This window comes from Paecilomyces variotii, assembly GCF_004022145.1.
Source record: "Paecilomyces variotii strain CBS 101075 chromosome Unknown C8Q69scaffold_4, whole genome shotgun sequence".
Taxonomy (NCBI): domain Eukaryota; kingdom Fungi; phylum Ascomycota; class Eurotiomycetes; order Eurotiales; family Thermoascaceae; genus Paecilomyces; species Paecilomyces variotii.
Window position 1 is genome coordinate 1,809,063 of NW_021167143.1, and position 22,421 is coordinate 1,831,483.

General features: G+C 49.6%; 7 protein-coding genes across 7 annotated transcripts; 4 read left to right on the forward strand and 3 right to left on the reverse strand.

The window, feature by feature from the left end:
- The first annotated feature begins 1,033 nt into the window (after positions 1–1,033).
- On the forward strand, positions 1,034–3,274 carry C8Q69DRAFT_247893 (putative proteasome regulatory particle subunit Rpt3). The gene is made up of 6 exons (XM_028626556.1): positions 1,034–1,435; positions 1,519–1,560; positions 1,629–1,727; positions 1,791–2,077; positions 2,131–2,794; positions 2,853–3,274. Exons 1-6 carry the CDS (start codon positions 1,278–1,280, stop codon positions 2,869–2,871), a joined length of 1,269 nt encoding a protein of 422 aa, XP_028486124.1. The 5' UTR covers positions 1,034–1,277; the 3' UTR covers positions 2,872–3,274.
- Positions 3,275–5,347, forward strand: C8Q69DRAFT_247894 (aspartic endopeptidase Pep2). Its single transcript, XM_028626557.1, has 4 exons — positions 3,275–3,778; positions 3,853–4,003; positions 4,059–4,713; positions 4,777–5,347. The coding sequence occupies exons 1-4, from the start codon at positions 3,677–3,679 to the stop codon at positions 5,063–5,065; spliced, it is 1,197 nt and encodes a 398-aa protein (XP_028486125.1). The 5' UTR covers positions 3,275–3,676; the 3' UTR covers positions 5,066–5,347.
- Positions 5,348–6,308: 961 nt separating this feature from the next.
- C8Q69DRAFT_444213 (putative RNA polymerase II CTD phosphatase Fcp1) lies at positions 6,309–9,057 on the forward strand (the record flags this gene model as incomplete). The annotated part of the gene is made up of 4 exons (XM_028628981.1): positions 6,309–6,556; positions 6,687–6,773; positions 6,835–8,450; positions 8,501–9,057. The coding sequence occupies 4 exons, from the start codon at positions 6,309–6,311 to the stop codon at positions 9,055–9,057; spliced, it is 2,508 nt and encodes an 835-aa protein (XP_028486126.1).
- A 1,764-nt stretch (positions 9,058–10,821) lies between these two features.
- On the reverse strand, positions 10,822–13,586 carry C8Q69DRAFT_431833 (ferric reductase NAD binding domain-containing protein). Its single transcript, XM_028628495.1, has 3 exons — positions 13,262–13,586; positions 12,536–13,089; positions 10,822–12,483 (listed from the first exon to the last, which is right to left on the reverse strand). The coding sequence occupies exons 1-3, from the start codon at positions 13,440–13,442 to the stop codon at positions 11,299–11,301; spliced, it is 1,920 nt and encodes a 639-aa protein (XP_028486127.1). The 5' UTR covers positions 13,443–13,586; the 3' UTR covers positions 10,822–11,298.
- A 1,026-nt stretch (positions 13,587–14,612) lies between these two features.
- C8Q69DRAFT_444216 (hypothetical protein) lies at positions 14,613–16,156 on the reverse strand (the record flags this gene model as incomplete). Its single annotated transcript, XM_028628982.1, has 3 exons — positions 14,613–15,679; positions 15,991–16,046; positions 16,116–16,156. The coding sequence occupies 3 exons, from the start codon at positions 16,154–16,156 to the stop codon at positions 14,613–14,615; spliced, it is 1,164 nt and encodes a 387-aa protein (XP_028486128.1).
- Positions 16,157–17,351: 1,195 nt separating this feature from the next.
- On the forward strand, positions 17,352–18,344 carry C8Q69DRAFT_465475 (hypothetical protein). Its single transcript, XM_028630490.1, has 4 exons — positions 17,352–17,660; positions 17,724–17,888; positions 17,983–18,097; positions 18,188–18,344. Exons 1-4 carry the CDS (start codon positions 17,546–17,548, stop codon positions 18,216–18,218), a joined length of 426 nt encoding a protein of 141 aa, XP_028486129.1. The 5' UTR covers positions 17,352–17,545; the 3' UTR covers positions 18,219–18,344.
- A 356-nt stretch (positions 18,345–18,700) lies between these two features.
- C8Q69DRAFT_486422 (arginase-like protein) lies at positions 18,701–21,635 on the reverse strand (the record flags this gene model as incomplete). Its single annotated transcript, XM_028631901.1, has 7 exons — positions 18,701–18,804; positions 18,883–19,157; positions 19,234–19,359; positions 19,572–19,673; positions 20,533–20,832; positions 20,888–21,471; positions 21,549–21,635. 7 exons carry the CDS (start codon positions 21,633–21,635, stop codon positions 18,701–18,703), a joined length of 1,578 nt encoding a protein of 525 aa, XP_028486130.1.
- Between the last annotated feature and the right edge of the window lie 786 nt (positions 21,636–22,421).

Genomic DNA, 22,421 nt, shown 5'->3' on the forward strand with positions numbered 1-22,421 from the left:
TGTGGCCCGTATAACTAGCGTGAAGCGATTGCAGTTATCATCGCTCTACTACTGAATATACTCCATAGTAACTGCAACCTTGGCGCGAATCACCACGCCTTTATCCCGTGCCTGGCAATTTGAGGCTCGACGTGATCTTCACGAAGGCGGGCTATTTAAAATGGACACGGAATGCAGCGAGCGCGTATCAAACCCTATTTCGATTGTGGACAGGGAGAGATCCTTGGGAATTATGTACTCCGTACTCATAGTCAACGCACGCGACTCAAGATACAGTGCCCTATTTACATGTGCACTGCTAAAATTGGATGGTATTCCTCATCAGCGGTGTCGCCTATGGCCAAATTCGGAAACCGATCTGACACTAACAGGTGACCAGAGGTGGAGTTTTCACCTCGTCCGAAACTCCTCGATAATACGTTGCTGTTTGGGTCAAGACAGTCGTCGTAGCAGGGACTGTTTTTAGAAACCTCTGGTCTGTAGTCTGGATAGCCCTCTCAACTTGATCAATATTGCCGGTTATATCACTCCCGCTGCGCTTGACAGTCGTTCTTCGAGAGCATTCTTAGAAATAGTCATGTCGTGGACAACTTAATATATATGCTTCAGTCAATATATCTTATCCATGCATTATTGCGGTACTAACTATACTTAACTACTCTATCATGCTTCTAGCTGGCACAGGTCCCCTTGCGACTAATATATTCCCGCTCGCCAAGAACATCACTGGGTCAGCATATGGCAACAAGTAGGGTCCCATTCTTGATTGTCTTCGGTTTTACCATATCTAATAGGAATGAGATCATGTTTCGTCAAGCCTTTTCCTCTGAGCCTTTTCCTCTGACGAATATATATAGTCCGACACCGGCCTGATTGTCTATCTAGTACTAACTTTGATATATCTCCTTGAGCGCTCCTCTCATCTTTTGTTGATTTACCCCAGAGTACAAGAAAGATGCGTAGGCACATTCGTGTTTCAGAAACTCCAGATCATCACAAAGATGTAGTCCAAATCAAGTGGAGGAAGCATCCAGAAATAGCCCCAGCCTTGCTGTTGACAGGACCAACCAGTTGGCCACATCACGTGATACACTTGGCGCGCAGCACCCGCTGAGCTGCATCATCAACGGATGGAGAGCTCCTAGCAAAAGCTCCAGACCAACAAAGACCCGACACCCCTCTTCGCCTTCCCTTCCCTGATTGTTTAGAAAGTCGTCTTTTCCGTACTTCGACAACTCCCTTGTTTCCTGTATCGCTGAGGACACCAGCTGCCTACCATGGGTGACATCGCCGTGGAGAATCCGGCGAACAGCGTTGCGCCTCACAAGAAGGCAGCTCCAGCTGACGCCATCCCGAATATCGATTCGCTTGAGGGCTCTGGTACCGACACTGGTGATGAATACGTTACCTTGAAGAGACTACAGAGACATCTAGAGTATGTTGCTTGCCTGGAACTGCGCGTGATGTGGCCTGTTAGTGAAGTTAGGTTATGGCTGACACTTGGGGCGGCGGGAATAGGTACATCAACCTACAAGAAGAATACATCAAGGATGAGCAGAGGTATGAGATTCATGATATTGAAAGGTTCTATAGAGAGGATTGCGTGGCTGACGGATGATCTGTCACAGGAGCTTGAAGAGAGAACTCGTTCGAGCGCAGGAGGAGATCAAGCGGATACAGAGTGTGCCACTGGTTATTGGACAGTTTATGGAGGCGATAGATCAGAAGTATGTTGGATTGTGTTATGACTGGATTCTAGGGCATCTTTTTTTCTAATGGTTTACCGCTAGCACTGGAATTGTGCAGTCGTCAACAGGATCGAACTATGTCGTCCGTATCTTGTCAACGCTCGACCGTGAGAAGCTGAAGCCTTCCTCGTCTGTCGCCCTTCATCGCCACTCCAACTCCCTTGTTGATATTCTTCCACCGGAGGCAGACTCGTCCATTGCTATGCTTGGTGCCCACGAGAAGCCAGATGTTACATATTCAGATGTTGGTGGTCTGGACATGCAGAAGCAGGAGATCAGGGAGGCCGTCGAGCTGCCCTTGACGCACTTCGATCTTTACAAGCAGATTGGTAGGTGGGTCCGTATTGGAAGTCTGGGCAATGTCGATACTTACAGTAGCCAGGTATCGATCCCCCTCGTGGTGTTCTTCTCTACGGTCCTCCGGGTACGGGAAAGACCATGCTGGTGAAGGCTGTTGCGAACAGCACAACAGCCAACTTCATCAGAGTTGTCGGATCCGAGTTCGTCCAGAAGTATCTGGGTGAGGGTCCTCGTATGGTCCGTGATGTCTTCCGAATGGCGCGGGAGAACTCTCCAGCTATTATCTTCATCGATGAGATCGATGCTATCGCCACCAAGCGTTTCGATGCCCAGACCGGTGCCGACCGTGAAGTGCAGCGTATCCTGCTAGAGCTGCTGAACCAGATGGACGGTTTCGACCAGAGCAGCAACGTGAAGGTCATCATGGCCACTAACCGTGCGGACACTCTGGACCCAGCCTTGCTGCGACCGGGTCGTCTGGACCGAAAGATCGAGTTCCCGTCGCTCCGTGACCGACGAGAGCGCCGCCTGATCTTCAGCACGATCGCTTCGAAGATGTCGCTGTCACCGGAAGTCGACCTGGACTCGCTGATTGTGCGCAATGACCCTCTATCGGGAGCGGTGATCGCGGCTATTATGCAGGATGCCGGTCTGCGGGCGGTGCGCAAGAACCGTTACAACATTATCCAGTCGGATCTGGAGGATGCATACTCCAACCAGGTCAAGGGATCGCGGGAAGCGGACCAGTATGTTTTTGTCTTGTCCTCTCTGCATGTGTTCTATGTACTGATTGATCTCCTACAGGTTCGATTTCTACCGGTAAATGGGGGACTCTGGGTGGATGCTGGTCACGGAGGTCTTGTGCATGGCGAGAGGGGAGGTGTAGGCATAGCATCGTTTCTCTTGATCGGATCTTGCCGTAATGCAATGGGCACGGTGGTTCTCACAGCCGTTTGATGTGTTCGATATCCTCCGGTAGCACCTGTCTTTCTTATCTTCTCGTAGTAATGACTCCGGGCTAAGTTATCGTGTAGACCGCAGAGTAGAATGCACTTTAGTAGGCGCGTGACTCGGGGGATCTCGCAGGTTCCTGCAGGTGCCTGACGTTGGTGTAGACTAAGCTCGTCCAGGCACCCGTGTTTCTCCCACTGCCAGCTGTTTCACCGCCTGTTATTATGATTATTACTCCGTAGTTAGTTATTATTTTATTATGACTACGCTTTTTATTGGTATTCCTCCGGGGTGTGGTGCAAGTACCAAGTCCACGACAACATAGCCGGATGCGGTCTATCGATATCTAGGCTAGATAGATAACTAGCACCCCAGCCTCGCTGTCGCGATCCGCATCGTTAGAGCACCATACCACGCCCCCCGCTAAGCAGCAGTCCTTGTGACGATTGACGGCCCCAGCAAGGCAAAGCTCCGGCTCCACTTCACTCCAGCAACCGTCATCGCTGTCTCCCGGTCTCTCTCTCTCTCTCTCCCTCTCTCTCTCCTTCATCTCCCCATCCCTATCTTCCCCATCAACATCAACATCCAGTGGACGTTGGTGTCTATCTCGCATCTCCATCTTCTCTCATTCATTTCCTTTTGAGTTGGGTGTTCTGTATCACGGGAAGACAACCATCATGAAGACCGTTTCCGTCCTGGCGGCGGCTACCCTGCTGGGGTCCGCGTCCGCCGGCGTCCACAAGCTCAAGCTCAACAAGGTGCCGTTGTCGGAGCAGCTGGTAAGCCATCCCCATCATCAAACTGGCTATCGATAGCGATAGCTGCTGGACAGGTTCTGATATGGATGATGTAGGAGCACCACAACATCGACTCTCACGTTCGCTCTCTGGGTCAGAAGTACATGGGCATCCGGCCCAACCAGCACGAGCAGCTGTTTCAAGATACCTCCCTGAAGCAGGAGGGCGGTCATGATGTCCTCGTTGACAACTTCCTGAACGCTCAGTGTATGTTATTTATCTGGCGATTGATGGTGGTGATAGTTCTAACAAGCATCTATAGACTTCTCCGAGATTGAGATCGGTACCCCTCCTCAGACCTTCAAGGTCGTCCTTGATACCGGTAGCTCCAACCTCTGGGTCCCCTCGTCGGAGTGCGGCTCCATTGCTTGCTACCTCCACTCCAAGTACGACTCGTCTGCCTCTTCGACTTACAAGAAGAACGGCTCCGAGTTCAGCATCCGTTACGGATCTGGAAGCTTGAGTGGCTTCGTATCTCAGGATGTCGTTTCGATCGGTGACCTGAAGATCAAGGACCAGCTCTTCGCGGAGGCCACCAGTGAACCCGGTCTAGCCTTTGCCTTTGGTCGTTTCGATGGCATCCTGGGTCTGGGCTATGACACCATCTCCGTCAACAAGATCCCCCCTCCCTTCTACAACCTGCTGGACCAGGGTCTGCTTGACGAGCCTGTCTTCGGCTTCTACCTGGGCGACACCAACAAGGAAGGTGACGACTCTGAGGCTACCTTCGGTGGTGTCGACAAGAGCCACTACACTGGCGAGCTGACTAAGATCCCTCTCCGCCGCAAGGCCTACTGGGAGGTTGACCTCGATGCCATTGCCTTTGGCGACGAGGTTGCTGAGCTGGACAACACTGGTGTCATTCTCGACACCGGTACCTCCCTGATCGCTCTGCCCTCTACTCTTGCCGAGCTTCTGTGAGTTTGACACCTGCTTTAATCTTTAGGATTGTATGAACTGAGATGCTAATCGTTCAATAGGAACAAGGAGATTGGCGCCAAGAAGTCGTGGAACGGCCAGTACACTGTCGACTGTGACAAGCGCGCTGGTCTGCCCGACCTCACCTTCACCCTGACTGGCCACAACTTCACCATCGGACCCGACGACTACATCCTTGAGGTCCAGGGCTCCTGCATCAGCTCTCTGATGGGCATGGACTTCCCTGAGCCCGTTGGTCCCCTGGCCATTCTGGGTGATGCTTTCCTGCGCCGTTGGTACAGCGTCTACGACCTGGGCAACAACGCCGTCGGTCTTGCCAAGGCCAAATAAATGAAACATGCTAGTCTTTTGCGAGGACGCTCCGTGATGGCTTTGTGGACAAATGAGTATATATGATATTGTGACGGATCGGTACAGATTGACTCGGAATGACCGTAGGGACGGATGGGCCGGTGGACAGTTCCACCGTGTACTTTGTAGCGCAATCCATTTTTTTCAGTCTTGTATTGAGGCCGGAATCTGCCGTTCATTTGTGTAGAGATTCAAATACGAACCGAGCTTGCATACCTTAAATAGCTAGCAGACATGTATACTCCATCTGCAACTGCAGTGAGACGTAAAGCATAAACCTGTGTTTTCCTGTGATCGCTTTCTTGATCTGACTGGGATCAAGAGCTTTGGTTGAGATCCAATCAGTTGGGCAGTTGAGTGGCAAAGATCACGACGAATGCAGCTGGATGACGAGGATTGTACTCGAAACTCTTCGACCTGAGTGATAGACTTGTGGAGCACAAAGGATAGATTCGATGGTCAGTATATAATAGGTTAGATGCGACATCCCACGCCTTAGCTATCATTCTCCAACCACCGCCAGAAGCAGCTCCCTAGTGTTTATGCTTAGCCTTAGCGGCGGGAGCTGCGTTCATCCATCCGTCTTTGCTCTCCAGTCGACCGTCCTCGACCGCATCTTATCACCACCACTGTTGATCCAGCTAAGTGAGCCTGCTTCTATAACCATCCGATTTATTTATGAATAACTTCCCGCGCCACACGGCTTTTCCCCGGGTGAACCAGGCACTGTTTGGCTCAGTTCTTTGTTGGTCGATCTAGGAAGGTTAAATATCTATCTGGTGCAAGCTCCACCCCCCGCACGCACCCAGACACGCCGGCACGCGCTTCTTTGCTCCTCACCTTCTTTCTCTTGCTTTTCCTATCCCGTCATCATTTCTTTGCTCTCCTACAGTGCCATTCCACCTTCTCCCTCCCCCAATACTCCAATACCGTGCGCTTGCGCTCTCTCTATCCAATCCAATCTGGCCTGCTTGCTAGTGCATTGCGCTTGTGGCGATCCGGAGCGCCCTCACACGACGTTCCCGCGCTCGTCGCCTGAGCTATCAGCGGACCTGGCCTTGTTCACTGCGTCACGCACTCTCATGGCTGCCTAATTGGACCACCTTTACATGCCATATAGACCAACTGCTCGAGTGCGCAATTCTGCATCCTGACAATTGACCAGAACAAACGGACTCCGGAGCAAGCAGACTCTCAACAAAAGGCTCGAAGCGCAGGGAGCATGCTCCTCCGACTGCCGCCTACCCTCCACTACCCCATCACCGTCACTTCGTTGCTGAAGCGGCCGGGCGACACCGTCAGTAGGGACGAAGCGATCTTCTGGTATGTCTACGAGACCACTGTCACCGAGGGCGATGGCCTCGGCAACAAGGTCCAAGTTAGGCGGAATTTCCCGACCAAGTTCGAGTCGACGGTGGATGGGGAGGTTGTGCAGTGGAAGATATCCAAGGGCGATGTCATTACGGAACCGTAAGCTTTTGCTTTTCTTTTCTTCTTGTCCTCCGGGTCGGTGTCAGCGGGAGGCTAGGAAGGTCTGCGTGCTGGCGCTGCGACGGGGACGATACCGCAAATCTTGACAGCTAACCGTTTCGTGTTGTAGAATAAATTTCCTCGAGATCGATGAGCCATGCGCTCACGAGATTCAGTTCGGAGGAATGTGTGCGGAGTGTGGGAAGGACATGACTGAGTAAGGACGGATTTTCTGTCGCGTCAGCCAGGCAGTTGCTAACTGGGGTAACTTATTGCAGGGCGTCCTATAATACGGATGTTATGGACTCGATGCGCGCTCCCATCCGGATGGTTCACGACAACACAGCTCTTACAGTCAGTCAGAATGAGGCTACGCGGGTGGAGGAAGATGCGAAGCGCCGTCTGCTGGCCTCGAAGAGACTGTCGCTTGTAGTGGATCTGGATCAGACTATTATCCACGCCACCGTTGATCCCACCGTTGGAGAGTGGATGGAGGATAAATCGAACCCGAACCATGAGGCTGTCAAGGATGTCCGTGCATTCCAGCTGATCGATGACGGCCCGGGGATGCGTGGCTGCTGGTACTACATCAAGCTTCGACCAGGTCTGGAGGAGTTTCTTCAAAACATCGCCGAACTCTACGAATTACACATCTACACAATGGGCACCAGGGCCTACGCACAGAATATTGCGAACATCATCGATCCTGATCGCAGGATCTTTGGCGACAGGATCCTCAGTCGTGATGAAAGTGGAAGTTTGACGGCCAAGAATTTGCAGCGACTCTTCCCCGTGGACACGAAAATGGTGGTGATTATTGACGACCGTGGAGATGTTTGGAAGTGGAACCCGAATCTGATCAAGGTCCTGCCGTATGATTTCTTTGTGGGTATTGGTGATATCAACTCGAGTTTCTTGCCAAAAAAGCAGGAGCTTGCGCCTACAGACAGAGCTGCCGCAAAGGCGGCCAAGGAGCAACTCGAAATCTCGATCCGAGAGCGACCGATACCTCCGGTCAACGGCACCAAAAAGGACGAACCGGGGCAAGAAGTCTCAGCACTGGAACAGCTTGTTACCATGGGTGGTGGCGATAATCCGGCTCTACTGCAGGAGCAGACTACGGAACAAGAAGAAACCATTATGCATCAGGTTGAGGATCGGCCCCTGCTACAGAAGCAGAAGGAGCTTGATGCTGAAGATGACGCCGCAGAGGCGCAGACTTCGGCCGACAGCGAGTCCTCAGAGAGTATGGATGAGACACCAGATATAACGAAGCCTCGCAATCACCTACTAGAGGACAATGATACGGAGCTCTATCATCTACAGGACCGACTCGAGACCGTCCATAGGAAGTTCTTCGAAGAATACGATCGAAGACGTGCGCAATCCTTGGGAGGAAGAGTGGCGGCTCTGAGGGGCGAGAAAGTTCCTAAGGATAAAGATGTTGATTTGAAGTTGGTTCCGGATATCAAAGTCGTGTTGCCAAATATCAAGCGCAAAGTTCTTGAAGGTGTTGTTTTAGTGTTTTCAGGAGTGTTGCCTCTGGGAACTGATACCCAGAACGCCGATATTTCACTGTGGACTAAAAGTTTTGGCGCTGTCATCTCAACCCGTATCGGATCAAAGACAACGCATCTCGTGGCGGGTCGCAATAGGACCGCTAAAGTCCGTGAGGCTACGAGGTATCCGAAGATCAAGATCGTCACGACACAGTGGCTCTTGGATTCACTCACGCAGTGGAAACGGCTGGATGAGGATCCGTATCTCCTTCCTGTTCATCCCGAGGACAGGGAACCCGTTCTGTCTGGAAGTTCTCCTGGATCGAAGGAGGCAGAGAGCTCCTGGCTCTCTTCTTCCGAGGAGGATACAGGGGTTTCTCGAACAGATGAAGAAGGTGAGGATAGAAGTGCCCCATTTTATGACTTTAGCTAACGATCTTCATAGAAGGAGATGAGGAAATACTTAGTTCAGCCGGGATGACTGAATTCTCGCCTGTTGGATATGATGAGAATGAGCAGGCGGCAGTGCATGACGAACTCAAAGAGTTCTTGGGCAGCGATGACGAAAGTGAAAGCGACAGCGAGGCATCCTTCCTTGCAACGGAACCGACAACGCCTGGGAAGAAGAGGAAGCGGGAGGATTTAGGGGAAAGTGAGGGTGAAGAACAAGAAGGAGAGGAAGGTGACGAGGATGAAGCGCACGGCTCGCGACTATCACAGAAAATTAAGCGTTCCCACGAGCGTACTACCGGCCTCAAGACAGTTGCCAATGCCGACACCACGGATTCCTCTGAGACGCCCGCTGCGGCCGACGAGGACGGCGAAGGCGATGGTGGGACTGAAGACCAAGATGCCGGTGGTGAAGGTAACGAAGCGGGCTACTCCATCGAAGTCAACCCCGAGGAAGAAGATGATGAACTTGAACGAGAAATGCTAGCCGCGTTTGAAGACGGAGACTATGATGAGAAGGCGGAGGAAGACGTTGCGGCCGAGAATGGCTAGACAACCATCGCATCGGGCGTGAATCCATCACTTCCACTTTCTCACCGTACATACCACCATATTTCCTTCGCTTTGTACATACTAGTACACACAGCATGCTTCGGAACGACGACTTCGACTTTTGGGTGTCACGTTTCAAGCTGTCGACTCGTTTTCTATCCTTCTCGCCTGTCTTGTTTGACGTTTTCATCCCCGCAATACGAGCTATAGCATAGCGTGGCGTTTTGGACGTATCGATTCTGTCCTCTCGATTACTCCGGCGCGTTTGGTGGTTATCTCTTTACCCAATTTGCTGTTCACGATCGTCATGCCATATCTGCTTTGAGAATTATGGAGTGATTGCTTTCATCTCATCCGGAGCTTGGTCTTGTCGATTTCCTGCGATATGTACTGTTTACTTTTTCCATCCAGAAAATCTTCAGCTTCTATTTGCCGGTGCCGTGTATTATCTTACTGTCGGGTGGCGCAGAGATAGGATGGGACGGGATCATGCTGTTTTACGTGCGCCAGTCATATGAAGAGTTTGTTGTCTATTTTCATACCATACCGCTTGATTCTGCATTTCTCTTCCTACCCTGAATCGTCAGTTATGACTTGCAATTGGAAAAAAAGGAAAAGAATCAGAAATTAGAGAAACGGAAAGAGAACATGTAACTGGATTGGTATCTAATTTGGAGTTCATTTAGAACGGCAAAATGAGTAATAGTACTTGGGTTTGGATTGTATTGTCATGATGTTCCTTATGCGTGCCTTTCAGAGCGCACAGACAGCGTAATTTCCAATTAGCTGCTTCACTTAATACCCTATTCTCCTGTATAGGCGTAGGTGCGGGCGTTTTACCATATACATTCTCCCATTGCTTTTGTAGGTCTTTTCTCTCCTCCATAGCAGTATCTTCAGCCTTCCATACCGCAATGGATCGATTCGCATCGCGTATTTCCAAAGAACCGATCTGGCTAAGCGGTTGAACCTATCGCTTGGTATCTCGGCGCCGCCGCCGTAGAGGGTGCTTACACGCGCCCCTTAAGAATCCGAGTGATCATATCATTTGCCATAGCAAGCTGTTCACTAGCAATCCGATTATACTCAAACAACCGTTCAAGCTGTCTCCTCATCTCCGGCGTAACCGGCCCCGTATCCTCCAACAACTTCTCCTGATTCTTCTCCAAACGCTTCATAAACCGATACACCCACATCTTGCTAACCTGTTTATCAGGCTTTCCCGAGCGCGCAAGTGCCTGATTTGCCCACTCCACTATCATCTGCGACGTCACAGGCATATTCAACTCGCGCAGATCAGCGACTCGTTGCATTAGAGCTTTCTCCTGATGCGTCTCGAGAGTCTTGTTCACTGGGATTCTTTCCGTGCGGGCTCGAGTGATGTTCAAGACGCGGTTTCGCAGTGTTCGCATGGGAACGCCGTATTCACGCGCGACCTTGGTGATGTTGGGCTTTTCAAGGGCTTGGGCCGCTGCGCAGGCCTCGAGCATGCGAGATTCGTCGAATTTAGGGGCTTTGGGCATGTTGGTGGGTTGAATGGCTTTGAAAGAAAAAATGTATGAGTACCTAGTGATGGGCTTGCAATTACGCGGTTGGAAATGAAGTACGGTGTGGGTGGTCAGGGGATACTTAAAAGCCCGATTGACCAGTTAAGTAAGGTTGAGCGGCAGAATTGAAAAGGAGCAACTTGACTCTCCACCGCTTACAGTACTTAAGTACAATACAGCAAATGCGCAAAATCAACTTAACTGGCCTAAACGAGATATTCTTCCTTTCTTGCAAGAGCTGTATAGAGATGCGTCTTCTATGATGAGTAAGGTCTGCTGTCGGATGGATGTGACTGGCTTATCCCAGATCCCAGTTCGACAAGTGCTTGGCCGGCCTGAATGGTCAGTTCGCGATGAACCACTACGGCGTAGTACATTTCAAGGATCGAATCGGGAATTCTTTTCTTTATCTTAAACCTTCGAGACGCTGCCATTTTCTACCCTGAATGAGCAGATGCTAATGCCATTTTGAAATATCTTCTTTTAACCAGCGCACGGTCACCAAGAAAGTAACGAAGGTGGCTATCCACCTTCTACCGTACTATACACATCTTTTATATATATGTATGTACATCTTCAACACTTCGTCCTCAGGTTCGGTTGACCTCTCCCGACGCTGTATATAAACCACGGATTCCGTAAATTCGTTGGACAACCCGTTAGAAACATTTTCCTTCCTACTTATAGTCCTCCTTCACCATCCGAATGTCTCCAAATGCATTGCAAGTTCAACAATCTCTCCTCTAAACACCCTGCTCTGTGCAGCTGCAACCGCATTGCCCAAGTCCGCTCTGAACGTAGCCGGTCCACACCCAATCACCATCGTGCGTTCGCCCTGCCGCACAGAATCCCGCAATACAGTTGGCATAATGGGTCTACCGCTGTGTATAGTGGCGCCAAAGGTAGTGACACGATGCATTAATGGCGAGGATGGAGCCGGTGTCTTTTCAGGAGACGCAACGTCAACATTCAGCTCGCAAACTTTCGTTGCTTCAGCACTAGAAGCCTGATAGTGTTGAGTGAACCTTCCGTCGTCCGTTAGTGGCTCAGCTTCAGTGATATGCAGCCTGATCTCCAATGCTATTTTATTTGCCGCTGCAAGGCTGTCAAACTCATCCGCGAGCCACTGTATGGCGTCAGGTCTCTTCATCGACCACACCAGCACTACGCGTTTGATTCTGCTATCTGACTCTCGCTTACCGGCACGAGCGACGGTGTCCTGCAGCCATGGAAAACAAGCGGTAATACCCGTTCCACCAGCAACCAGAATCAGAGTGTCGTAGCGGTTGTGAGGTGGACGACGCATACCACCGTAAGGGCCATCGAGCCAGACGGAGGTAATGATTTTTTTGTCATCCGTTGAATAGTGTGCCTGGACATACGATCTGAGTTTGCGAGTGAAGCCAGCATGGGCGCGAGCGAGGAAGACGAGGTGACAGGGCGAACCACTGGCAGACTCGGCAATGGCGATGGTGAAGGGGTGGTTGTCCAGGGGAGCGATATCAGGGAAGCGTAGAAAGACATGCTGGGACGGTTTCCAGTGGAATCCATCTGAAGGCCAGACGTCAATGCGTGTTACATCGGCGGACACGATGCTCACGGTCGCTGCGTTGCCATCAAACCAAGAGTTGCGGATGTTCAGCGGTTGCGTCTTCCAGAAGACCCTGGTCAGCCAGGACGCCACCCAAATTGCGAGCGCAGCCCAGAGGTAAGACCAGGAATCCATGGTGTTGGCCGAATGCCAGAAGAGGAGGCCAAAGTAAGTGATAACGAGCAGGATATGAGCCGCGTAGAAGGATTCATAGAACCGGTCTCGGATGTATGGCAGAGAGAGTACGCAGATTCCAAAAAGAATCGCTAGTGGTGGTACACCAGAGTACTCATGGATGTTAGCGAGTGACATCTAAGGAAGAGATATATGTTTTGTCTACCTCGTTGGGGGGAGATGATTTGTCCATATAGAATTCTGCCTCTACCATAGCTTCCCCGCCAACTATAGGATTGCGGGCACTGCCAACAAGAAATGGTAGAGCATGGAACAGACTTAACGCGAAGCTTATCCACGAGACCCATCGATGTAAAACACTCAGCCGTTCATGACTGATACCTGTGAAGAAAGTCACAATGTTCGCTTTTCCAGCGAGCGCCACAAGGATCGGAACGCAAGCAAATGCCATCAAACCAGATCTAATAGCAATTGGAGGAGAGCCATATCCGATCTGTTCGCGGTAATACGGCTTTACGGCGAACACGAGCGCAGTGAAGAAGACTATGGTAGCGAGAAGGAAAAGGATGGTTCCAACATCTGCAGGGACATCAAATAGCTTTGTGGGCCAGCTGACTCGAATTCGCCTGTAAAATACGGATCGACCAAGAGCTTGCAATTTCCTGAGAATTGATGGCCTTCGCGGTGCAGTTGATGAATTCTTTATCAGATTATCTGTGAGGGTTGTGAAGGCGTAGCCCAGAAACAACAGTCCGATAACTGTAAAACTATCAGTATAAAATCACTCAGATTATAAAAACCAAGAGCACATCCTGCGGAAACAACCAGCCAAATGCAGCAATAAGTGAATCAAGTCAAAATGCTTCCAAAGGCCAGTTTATCACTAATGTTGCACCCGTTTGTAAAGATAATTGTGAAGTAGGAGTATTACTTATCACATAATAGTAAGTCGCCCAATGGCCGTATTTGAATTGATAGGACCATGATACAGCTTCCTGAGAAGCGTTCGCAGCAGCATAGTAAGCGATACATACATCTTCAGCCTTGATGCAATTAGGATCTGAAAGTGGAAGATTCGAGACCGCCGGGTCGGAAGACATAGGCATATCCATCTTGAATTATTTCTGCCCCTGACGAATTTGTTCGTGTCATATCAAGAACAGGAATTGAGTAGAGGAAGTGGTGAAAAACTCCACTCTATGTAGGAACGTAGGAGTGAACATAATTGATCATGGTGGCTTTTCTCAACGCCGGACTCTCGATTATTTCAATAAAACAAACCGTGCTCATTGCACATGGCATGGGATCTTAGCCAGCTATTTCCCTCAAACATGCTTAGTGAACATACGACAGGAAAGAAGCAATATTTGGCTCCAAATGGGGCCAAGAGCGACCATTGACAGAATTGGCCAATTGACTGCACCTGTCAACGGAAATATCTCGCCATAGGTTATTTTTATTTGGATCTTGAGATATTGGCTTTTCTTATTGTGGGAATTACGAATTACCAACGTAGCTCCCGGTCGAGCCGCCTACCCAGAAATACCATTAATCAATCTACTTACGTTGCCTGCGCTAGTTCGAGCAAATAAATTAACCTACTGCAAGCCAACAAAGGTCTCTACTTCCGCCACTTTGCTATGTAGTCCCAAGAGTGGAATCTGAAATATTCTGACCGTCGTCAACTTGGTGGAGCATATACTAAGTCGTTTTTGAGTCACTTTTGTACAGTACCGGTAATCCCTGGTCGATTCCACAATCGAGCATCAGCGCTGGTTTAGAAATGAATAGGCGGAGTAGAATTTTCTAGGCAAATAGCCCAGACAGATTAGAGGTTCTAGGGATCTCACCAGATCGCTAGGTACCCACTGTCCTTCATCAACAGACACGCAGCCTTCGTCCACACTCGTTTAATACACACATAAGGCCGCACTGTGTTTAGAACACAGTAGTAACCCTGGCTAAAGATGTGTATATTAGCAGTTTCTGGCGTCATGTATATAATCCATCATTTACAATGAGTGCCATCACCAGGATGACGAGATTGTAGCCAGTGAGGTCGGAAATATTATAGCTGCTGGTGGGGATCACGTCTGTCAGCCGTTTTTCGGCTTATGTTGATCAATATCGTATCACCCTGGCGTTTACCCCGTGTTTTTCTTTGGCCTGAGTCCTTGCTGCCATAATGAGCTGTATTGGGAGGCGCCGGACAAACTTCGAACTTTCTATTCAAAATGTCTCCTTTCCAGAAGAGATACATCTCCCTGTCGAATACCACATAGTCATGGACATACTTCAAGCCCAACATCAAGATATGGAAGAAGCAACCCCCACCCCGGGCGGTATCTCCCATTCCCAGGCACACCTAAGAGATGGCCCAAGAAATAATACCAATTTGAAGGTTCTTGCGCAGGAGGTGCTTTTTCATATCGTGCGTGAACAACTGCCTGGTTAGGAAAGATGGGCTCCTCGGAAGAAGTCTTCTCGATCAAGGCCGTCCGTGTCCATTGCTCTTCAAACGGACTTTGGCACTTCCCAAACGCATGCCAAGACGTCAGTCGGATCTCGCATTGACCAGTGTCGCCCAATTTCGTGTGCTGGGAACGCATCTCTGCGCCACATACACGACATCTCAGCCACGAGCATAATTCTTCGTCATTTGCATTCGAAGGAGCTTCGAGCGGCTTTGTGTTTCCATAATTGAGATTAACATGGCGGCACACGCAAGGAATATCCGCAAGGGCTCTGTCCCAGGAACTCGAGTCTCCATATCTGTAGCCTAGCACCATATCCCTCTTGAGGAAGAGCTCATCATCAATGACTTTGAATTCATCCGCAAATCCTCGACGGGGTTCCGCCTGGAAACGTGCAGTATTGCTCAGTCTCATCTCCATTCCCTGGGAGAATCCATATCGATATTCGTTCAACATGCGTTGGACGTCGATAAATGTGAGTCCGGGAGTATTCAGGCACTTGACGCGGGTGCGTAGATACCGGTCTGCACATCGGGGACTGGCTAAAGTACCGAAGAAAAGGCCTCGACCCGGTGGCAGGTAATGGAAAATCTGGCAGTAATAGCACAGAACCCAATGCTCTACATCGCGTTGGAGAGTTGAGAGAAAGACCATCCAGTCTGTCTTTTCCAGTCGAAAATACTGCCGTCCGACGACATGGAAGAGATATTTATTGGTCAGAGCAAATAGGGCTGCGGATGGTGTTGGGAGCACTTGGGCGATTTGCTGGAGGATTTCAGGCGGTAATTTGTAGAGGCTTGGTTTCTTTTGTGGCGTGCGCGAAAACAATTGCAAAAGAGACATTTCCCAATCTTCCATAAAAAGGAACCCTGATGCTATGCAGTGAGAAACGTAGGATTCTTCATGGCAATGTTGCTTTCAACAAGCCCCCTGTGTAGAGGAGGGACTTGCCCGCGGCCTGTAAGGCAGCAACGACTCTACGAAAGATGAGCATAGTAGTTTCTAGAGTGATGTCATGTTGATCGATACAAAGTAAAGATACAATAACTGATCTTATTAGATCTTTCACCATACATTATACGCGGGCAGGAGGTGGAGGACCGAACAACAGCCATCCAGCCCGCCTTATCCAGTTCAGAACGCCCGGAGTGCGAAGCACATCCGAAAACCAAGGGTGCATACTTACTTATTCGAAGTGTTGGCGAGGAATAGGGATAGAAAAGGAAGAAAATCAGAAAAATACTGTGAGCTGTCAAGATAATAACATAGGGGAGTCCTTTGAGAGGAAGGAGGCTGCCTCAAGATGTTTACCTCCCGGGTCCAGATACAGCAACAGTGACCGCCAGATCCATATCCTACGCTGCACTTAATCGAAAAAATGAACTCGATTGGCCTTTTGGTCAAGAATACGCTAGTGCGTGGTATTTCTTTTTAAGACGCATATTATCAGCGAAATCTTTTGAAGAGAATGCAGTCATAGTTTTCGAGAATATGTAATTGTAATTTCTTCCCCTTTACCCTTTTCTCCGAAAGCTGATACTGGGTACTCCTGCCCCGATCACTCCCATGCCAAGGATGAGGATATACCCAGCAGCAGGATTTAACTTCATTCCTAGGAATATATTCTAGAAGTATATTCCTCTAAATCCAGTAAGATGAGATCCATCCTGATCATAGAAAGATTGCCGACATTACTCGAATGTTCATTCCTCTTTACACAGAACTTCTAACTTCAGACAACAAAACAGCCCATGAGATAGACAAGATAGGCGCTATCTATGATCCACCATAAGTCGTCACATGCGACCTCATAAACCCCTCGATAAGGCCCCAGTAAAGCAACCACCACACGAAGCGGCGCGTTCCTGTCATGGCTCCTGACACCCAAGTCCCAGAACGTCAGGCTTCATTCGAGTAAAGTGATTATTATTGTGGCGGTGAAATCTCCGATAATCGTACTACATAGATCTAAATCCGATCTAGATCACAGCCACAGATACGATCACCTGAGTAAAGTAAAGAGCTAGTACCAGTAACCACTCCTATAATAATGAGTCGGAATCTCGGAGGTTCAGAACCATGGCCCGTCGGGCTGGAATGTTACCTGTACAAAGTATAGTCACAGAAAGGTTTGCTAGAGGCTTATTTTTACCCAGTGATATATGAGCACGAGTATAAGCGGGAGTAGGAGCAGAGAAGCTGACCTCTTAGTGCGCTCTCTACACTCCTGATAAATGGTTTGGAGTTGGTATGATTTTGGGGCGCTATGTATGATGCATGCGACTAAACCGAGGCAAGATAAGTCCCGATCGTATCTGAGATCAGATCGGACGTGCAGTGCAGTCTGTGCTTCTTGCTTCACTCACCGCTTCGATATCTGGACAGTGCGCAGGTAGTGGCGATTTAGTGCAATGCATAGATACTTACGCCATTCATCATTCTAGACCAGTGTCCGTCCTCTGATCCAAGATACAACACTACTGGAATAAATTATGACTCGTAATGTAATTCCTCCCCTCCGTAGAGAACAAAAACGTAAATCAATCACGTCTTAATCCAGATAGTAACATAAACAAGTACTATGTATAGCTGTTGTTCGTCCCGTTCGCGGGATGTTTTCATCACTCATCCACGGAGCCACCGAGATCATGACGTCGTTATCTCCGCCGGCTGGGGAAACGATCGACTCCCGCCAAGAATTTCGATACAGGGGAGAAACAGAACCATCACCATGATATGATATGATACGATATGATACCATATGCTACGAGTGGGGTCGATTGCTTTTGGCGTGGCTGAGCTCTCGTTCTCGTTCTTCTTTACGAAGTTTGGTTACGGATGGGGAGAGTTTACGTAGTAATACCTACCTACCTACCTACCTACCTACCAAGCTAAGTTGGAGCTGATTACCGGATATAGTGGTTTGGAGAAGGTATATAAGGAGTGAAATGCTCGTCCCTGGATCTGAATTTCTTTCTTCCATCATCTTGAAATCCAAAAAAAAATCCATCACCACAGATAAAAGAACATCCACAATGGCTGACAACACTTCCGGTAACCAGCAGGAGGACTACCTCGACAAGGGTACGTTATCATCCCCGAGGCCTATCTCACACCGATTATCCATTCCCGTTAGTTACCTAGGTAAATACTGACTTATCATCTCTCGTGACTCCAGGCCTCGATGCCGTCGAGAAGAAGTACGGCGGCGGCAAGGTCGACCCCGAAAAGTACCGCAGCCAGAACGAGAAGATCACCGATACTGCTCGTGGTTTGTTCGAGAAGGCTACCGGGTAAGAAAACACTCACTTACTCACTCAATTCTTAAGAATGCGAAAAACGGACTGGAACAGATGGCTAATGGCATCATTCATAAAATACAGAAAGAAGATCCCTGAGAAGTTCTCCAACTAAGAGTCTGGGACTCTTGGAATCACGACTTGGATGATAGTCTACCATATGCATATCTATAACTATACATACTGCGATAGCTTGATGCTCGCTGCTGTCTAATGAATTGAGGTCTTTAAAGCAAAGTCACAACGTGCTTTCAATTGTAAAAATTTCCTGATAAGCTGCTGTTCGTAGAGAAGTTCAATGGTAGATTGTAGCGTTTCTCTTATAGAAAACAATCCTTTTTTTTCGTGTCAACTTCTGCCCAGATGTACGATAACAGAGTATACAATTCCTAAGAAGGATGTTGAAAGAAGCCTGAGGTGAGTATCCACCAGAATGATCAGACTGGAAGGAGACCAGCCACGCATAGACAAGAAAAACAATCAAATCCGCAAACACGCCAGGTATCTCGTACACATTGCTTCCGTGACTCATTAATATCCCTCATTATAAACAATTCCTCATGTATATGGACAAAAAAAAAAGAACAAATGTACATGTTACTCGTAAATATCTCTGTTGACCTGCCATGACATGACCATCATCCACAGGTAGAAGACGGTGTTGACGACTTCGAACGCAAAGGCCGTCTTCCAGCAGTTGCCTAGATTAGAAAATAAACATCAGCAACAGAACCATAAGCGCGCACTCTTCCCGACCACAGCATAGTCAGTCCACTTACAAATGTTGTTCTGCGTCAACCAGGCCAGCGTATCGATGCTGTTCCCCCTGAACGCGTTATTCTGGACATAGTTCTGGCAGTTGGCATTGACATTGGCCAGACTACCATAGAGCTGCACTGCCGTCTCGATCATCCCCGTCAACCATAGAACGAAGAGGACGAAACTCCCTATGATGATAATCCCCGGTAACAAGAATCGTTGCGCGGCGAGGATGAGAATGAGAATGACAAAGGCGACCCCAAGAGCGCTAGAGGTAACCATGAACGGCATGACCCTATCGGCGAGAAACCATGATTAGAACGGAACCGTACCAAGTCGCGTTGCTATTATTTTCAGGAGAATATACATACCATGGGATCCCCAATTCCATCTGCGTCTGCACAGTCATGAACCAGGCGAATATACCGAGACACGTCGCAGAACCCGCGAGAACGATGACGATCCATATATTCAGCTGTATTTCCGGCCAGTGGTACCTGCGTCGAGTTTCTCGATACACTGTTCGCGCCATGTTGACACCTTAAATGGCCTTACTCCGATTGCGCCTACTGTATAGAACGATAGGACAGTAACGTGCTTCAACCTCGAATCTTCATCAATCAATGCGATCGATCCGGCTTTACTCAAGCACGGAACTCAAGCGCTCTAAGTATATGGCCCTCCGATTCCAACTAGGTCATCCAGGTACCTGCGCTCCGATATAACTGTGACTCGACTCGGAGAACGCGGGGTTTGAGTAGCTTCAGGCGGTCGTGCAGACGTCGAGTTGCGGCCCTGGCAGCCTGGGTACCTAACGATATGTTTTCACAATATGCGACCAAGATAGGACAGCGCATAAAGGCGCCGCACAGTCGCCGACTGTCGAGGCCTGACGATGGGCGAGTTGGAGTCGACCAGGATGCTCGAGTCTTCTATTTACATAAGCCTAGCGGCAGGGGAGGGGGATAGAGATAAAAAGAGTAACGAGCGAACAATGCAGCAGATCAATTTTGTGATTTTCTTTTTAAAAAAGTAAAAATCAAGATGGCAAGCAGCAACTAGACATTCCCAGAACATTAGAAAGAAAACGAGGGAATCAAAACGACGCTTGATGTTTCGGCGGGGTGTAAGTCTATCCTGGAGAAACGGAAGCCTGAAAAAGACGGAGGCTGGGGAAATGGCGTGGCGGGTTAAGCTTGGTCGAATAAGACAACGTCGGCTCCAGCTAGATTGGCTATTTTAAGATAATAATAGGACCTTAGCCTTGAAGACCTCGTGGCCTTGAATGCATTAATCATTGAAAGATCCGCTCTCTCGCTTGTCCACGAACTATGTAAGTACTATCGCGTTGCGCCAGCTCATAACTACATCTGGGATGGCGTCAATCGACTACCAGGGGAAACCCCGGTGCAGATTCGATGGAAGTCTACCAGGAACTATGTTCTTTGACGTGTTTTACTTCTAGCGCATGACATCAAGTAGTTTTTGTGTTCTGTATTTCCGTCCGTCAGACACTGGGTATCCGCCAGCTGGACGATTGGAATAGCTTCCATTCTATGATGACCTAACTAATAATGTCTAAATGTAATGCCGCATGGAATGCCTAACGGGCAAAGGGAAATTTCGAAATCGTACTCATACATCGTTAACCCAAACGTAGTACAGCTTACAGGAGGGTGTCTCCCAAAGCAGATCGGACCAAAGAGCACCCAGCGCGGATGGTCTCGCTGGCGCCCAGCGTCTCCAGACTGGGGTTTACTTCCACCAGGTCCATCGCGACCAGACTGCCGGTCTCGTGGACGCACTCCGCAATGAAGTCTCCCTCACGGAGCGTCAGGCCGCCTCTCACGGGAGTGCCAGTGCTGGGAGCAAACTGCGGGTCGAGTGCATCCACGTCGAAAGACAGGTGGATGGGAGTATCGTTTCCGATGTACGCCAGGGCCATCTCGACCACACGCCCGATACCGTACCTGCGACCTGTCAGTAACTGTCCGACTGCGAGCCTAATAGGGCACATATGCATACTTATCAACGTCGTGCATGCTGAATGCCTTGATGCCATTCTCCCGGAGAAGCTGCTTCTCGCCCCGATCAACGTCGCGGAGACCGATATATACCAGCTTTCTCACACTGACCATATGCTCCTTCTCGATCCAGCCAAAGATGTCCTTCTTCTCTTCCTTGGCCAGACCCGTAAGGAAGGCCATGGGCATACCGTGAATGTTACCACTGGGGCTCATCTCCGGAGTGTTGATGTCGGCGTGCGCATCCACCCAGATGACCGCCATCTCGCGTCCCAATCGCTCCCGGATCGCCTTGGCAGTACCGGAGATGGTGCCAATGGCAATCGAGTGGTCACCACCCAGGGTGAGCACGAACTTGCCGTCCTTCGCATGCTCATAGACCTGTTCGCTCAGGCGCTGCGTGACCGCGCTGACAGAGCGGGGCTTCTTCATCCCCCGATGGTCAGGATCTGACGCGGGCATGATGTCCTCGTAGGAATGGACGGTATTGTCATGGTGAATCTCATAGCCCAAGTCCTCGCGGAGCTGATCCAGCAGACCGGACGCAATGAGGGCAGTCGGCGCAGCTTCGACACCTGGTTTGCACTAAAGTTCCTATCAGTTAGCATCTGTCGCGATGCTCACGGACGCCCTAAAGACCCCGCGGAGGGGTTCTTTCTTACCTGCCCGCCGGAAAAACCGACCGCAACCACGCCCAATTGATTGGGCTTGGAGACAAACTTCTGCTCGATAGTAGACGGAGAAGTCATCGTGGCCTATAGCGCTGATTGTGCGAAGGACAGATAAGAAGAAGAAAGAAAAAAAAAAAAAAGAGAGGTAAAGAAATCTGTGTTCCTTGCAGTGGCAAGTATTAAGCCTGAACCTGGAATGCTGGCGATAGCTTCGGAGACAATCTAAAAAGGTAATTATTATTCTAAAATGAACAACAGCCAACCCACGCGATTGAGCAGAGAGAGACACAGAGAGACACAGAGAGAGAGAGAGAGAGAGAGAGATCACGGTCTTTTCCTCAGGAATATAAATGGAATAAACCCAGCAGGGCCCCAAACGAGGGCGCCCTTCGAGTTCATATCGTCGACGGGACTCCGAGCAGGCCGTGGGGCGTCCGTGGTAACGGTGAGTAAGAGATCGGTTCAGCCTGCTTTTAACGGCCAGCGCTCGCCGAGCCGGAGAACTAGTTCCCCCCAAAACACCAAATTCTGGATATCCGTTCCCCTAAGTACAGGTTGACTCGAGGTGCCCGCCGTGGCCCCGGAATGTCCACGATCACTGGTGTATCACGCGGAACCCGGTGGAAAACTTTTCTCTCTAGGGGTTCATGGCGCGTGGACAAGTTGATCTATCGCCCGGCTTAAAAAAGCAAAAGAGAAGTTTGACAAAGAGGATCGCGTGGGGGTCCAACTGGATTCCGGGTGCAGTTGGACGCCTATACCACTGGCTTTCTTACGACCTCCTCGGTTACATGCGGATGGGATATGTGGTGTCTGAGCTACGGATGGCGATCCAGCTTACTTGGGCTGTTCCAAAATGACTGG

Bases quoted from the DNA above. Each gene is read 5' to 3' on its own strand.
- C8Q69DRAFT_247893 (XM_028626556.1), top strand. From the start codon at position 1,278: ATGGGTGACATCGCCGTGGAGAATCCGGCGAACAGCGTTGCGCCTCAC. The intron at 1,436-1,518 runs GTATGTTGCTTG...CGGCGGGAATAG, and splicing joins AGACTACAGAGACATCTAGA to GTACATCAACCTACAAGAAG. The intron at 2,078-2,130 runs GTAGGTGGGTCC...TACAGTAGCCAG, and splicing joins CGATCTTTACAAGCAGATTG to GTATCGATCCCCCTCGTGGT.
- C8Q69DRAFT_247894 (XM_028626557.1), top strand. From the start codon at position 3,677: ATGAAGACCGTTTCCGTCCTGGCGGCGGCTACCCTGCTGGGGTCCGCG. The intron at 3,779-3,852 runs GTAAGCCATCCC...TGGATGATGTAG, and splicing joins TGCCGTTGTCGGAGCAGCTG to GAGCACCACAACATCGACTC. The intron at 4,004-4,058 runs GTATGTTATTTA...AAGCATCTATAG, and splicing joins CAACTTCCTGAACGCTCAGT to ACTTCTCCGAGATTGAGATC.
- C8Q69DRAFT_431833 (XM_028628495.1), bottom strand. From the start codon at position 13,442: ATGGATATGCCTATGTCTTCCGACCCGGCGGTCTCGAATCTTCCACTT. The intron at 13,090-13,261 runs GTAATACTCCTA...ATAGTTTTACAG, and splicing joins GACTTACTATTATGTGATAA to TTATCGGACTGTTGTTTCTG. The intron at 12,484-12,535 runs GTAGACAAAACA...AACATCCATGAG, and splicing joins AATCATCTCCCCCCAACGAG to TACTCTGGTGTACCACCACT.
- C8Q69DRAFT_465475 (XM_028630490.1), top strand. From the start codon at position 17,546: ATGATACGATATGATACCATATGCTACGAGTGGGGTCGATTGCTTTTG. The intron at 17,661-17,723 runs GTAATACCTACC...TACCGGATATAG, and splicing joins GGATGGGGAGAGTTTACGTA to TGGTTTGGAGAAGGTATATA. The intron at 18,098-18,187 runs GTAAGAAAACAC...CATAAAATACAG, and splicing joins TTGTTCGAGAAGGCTACCGG to AAAGAAGATCCCTGAGAAGT.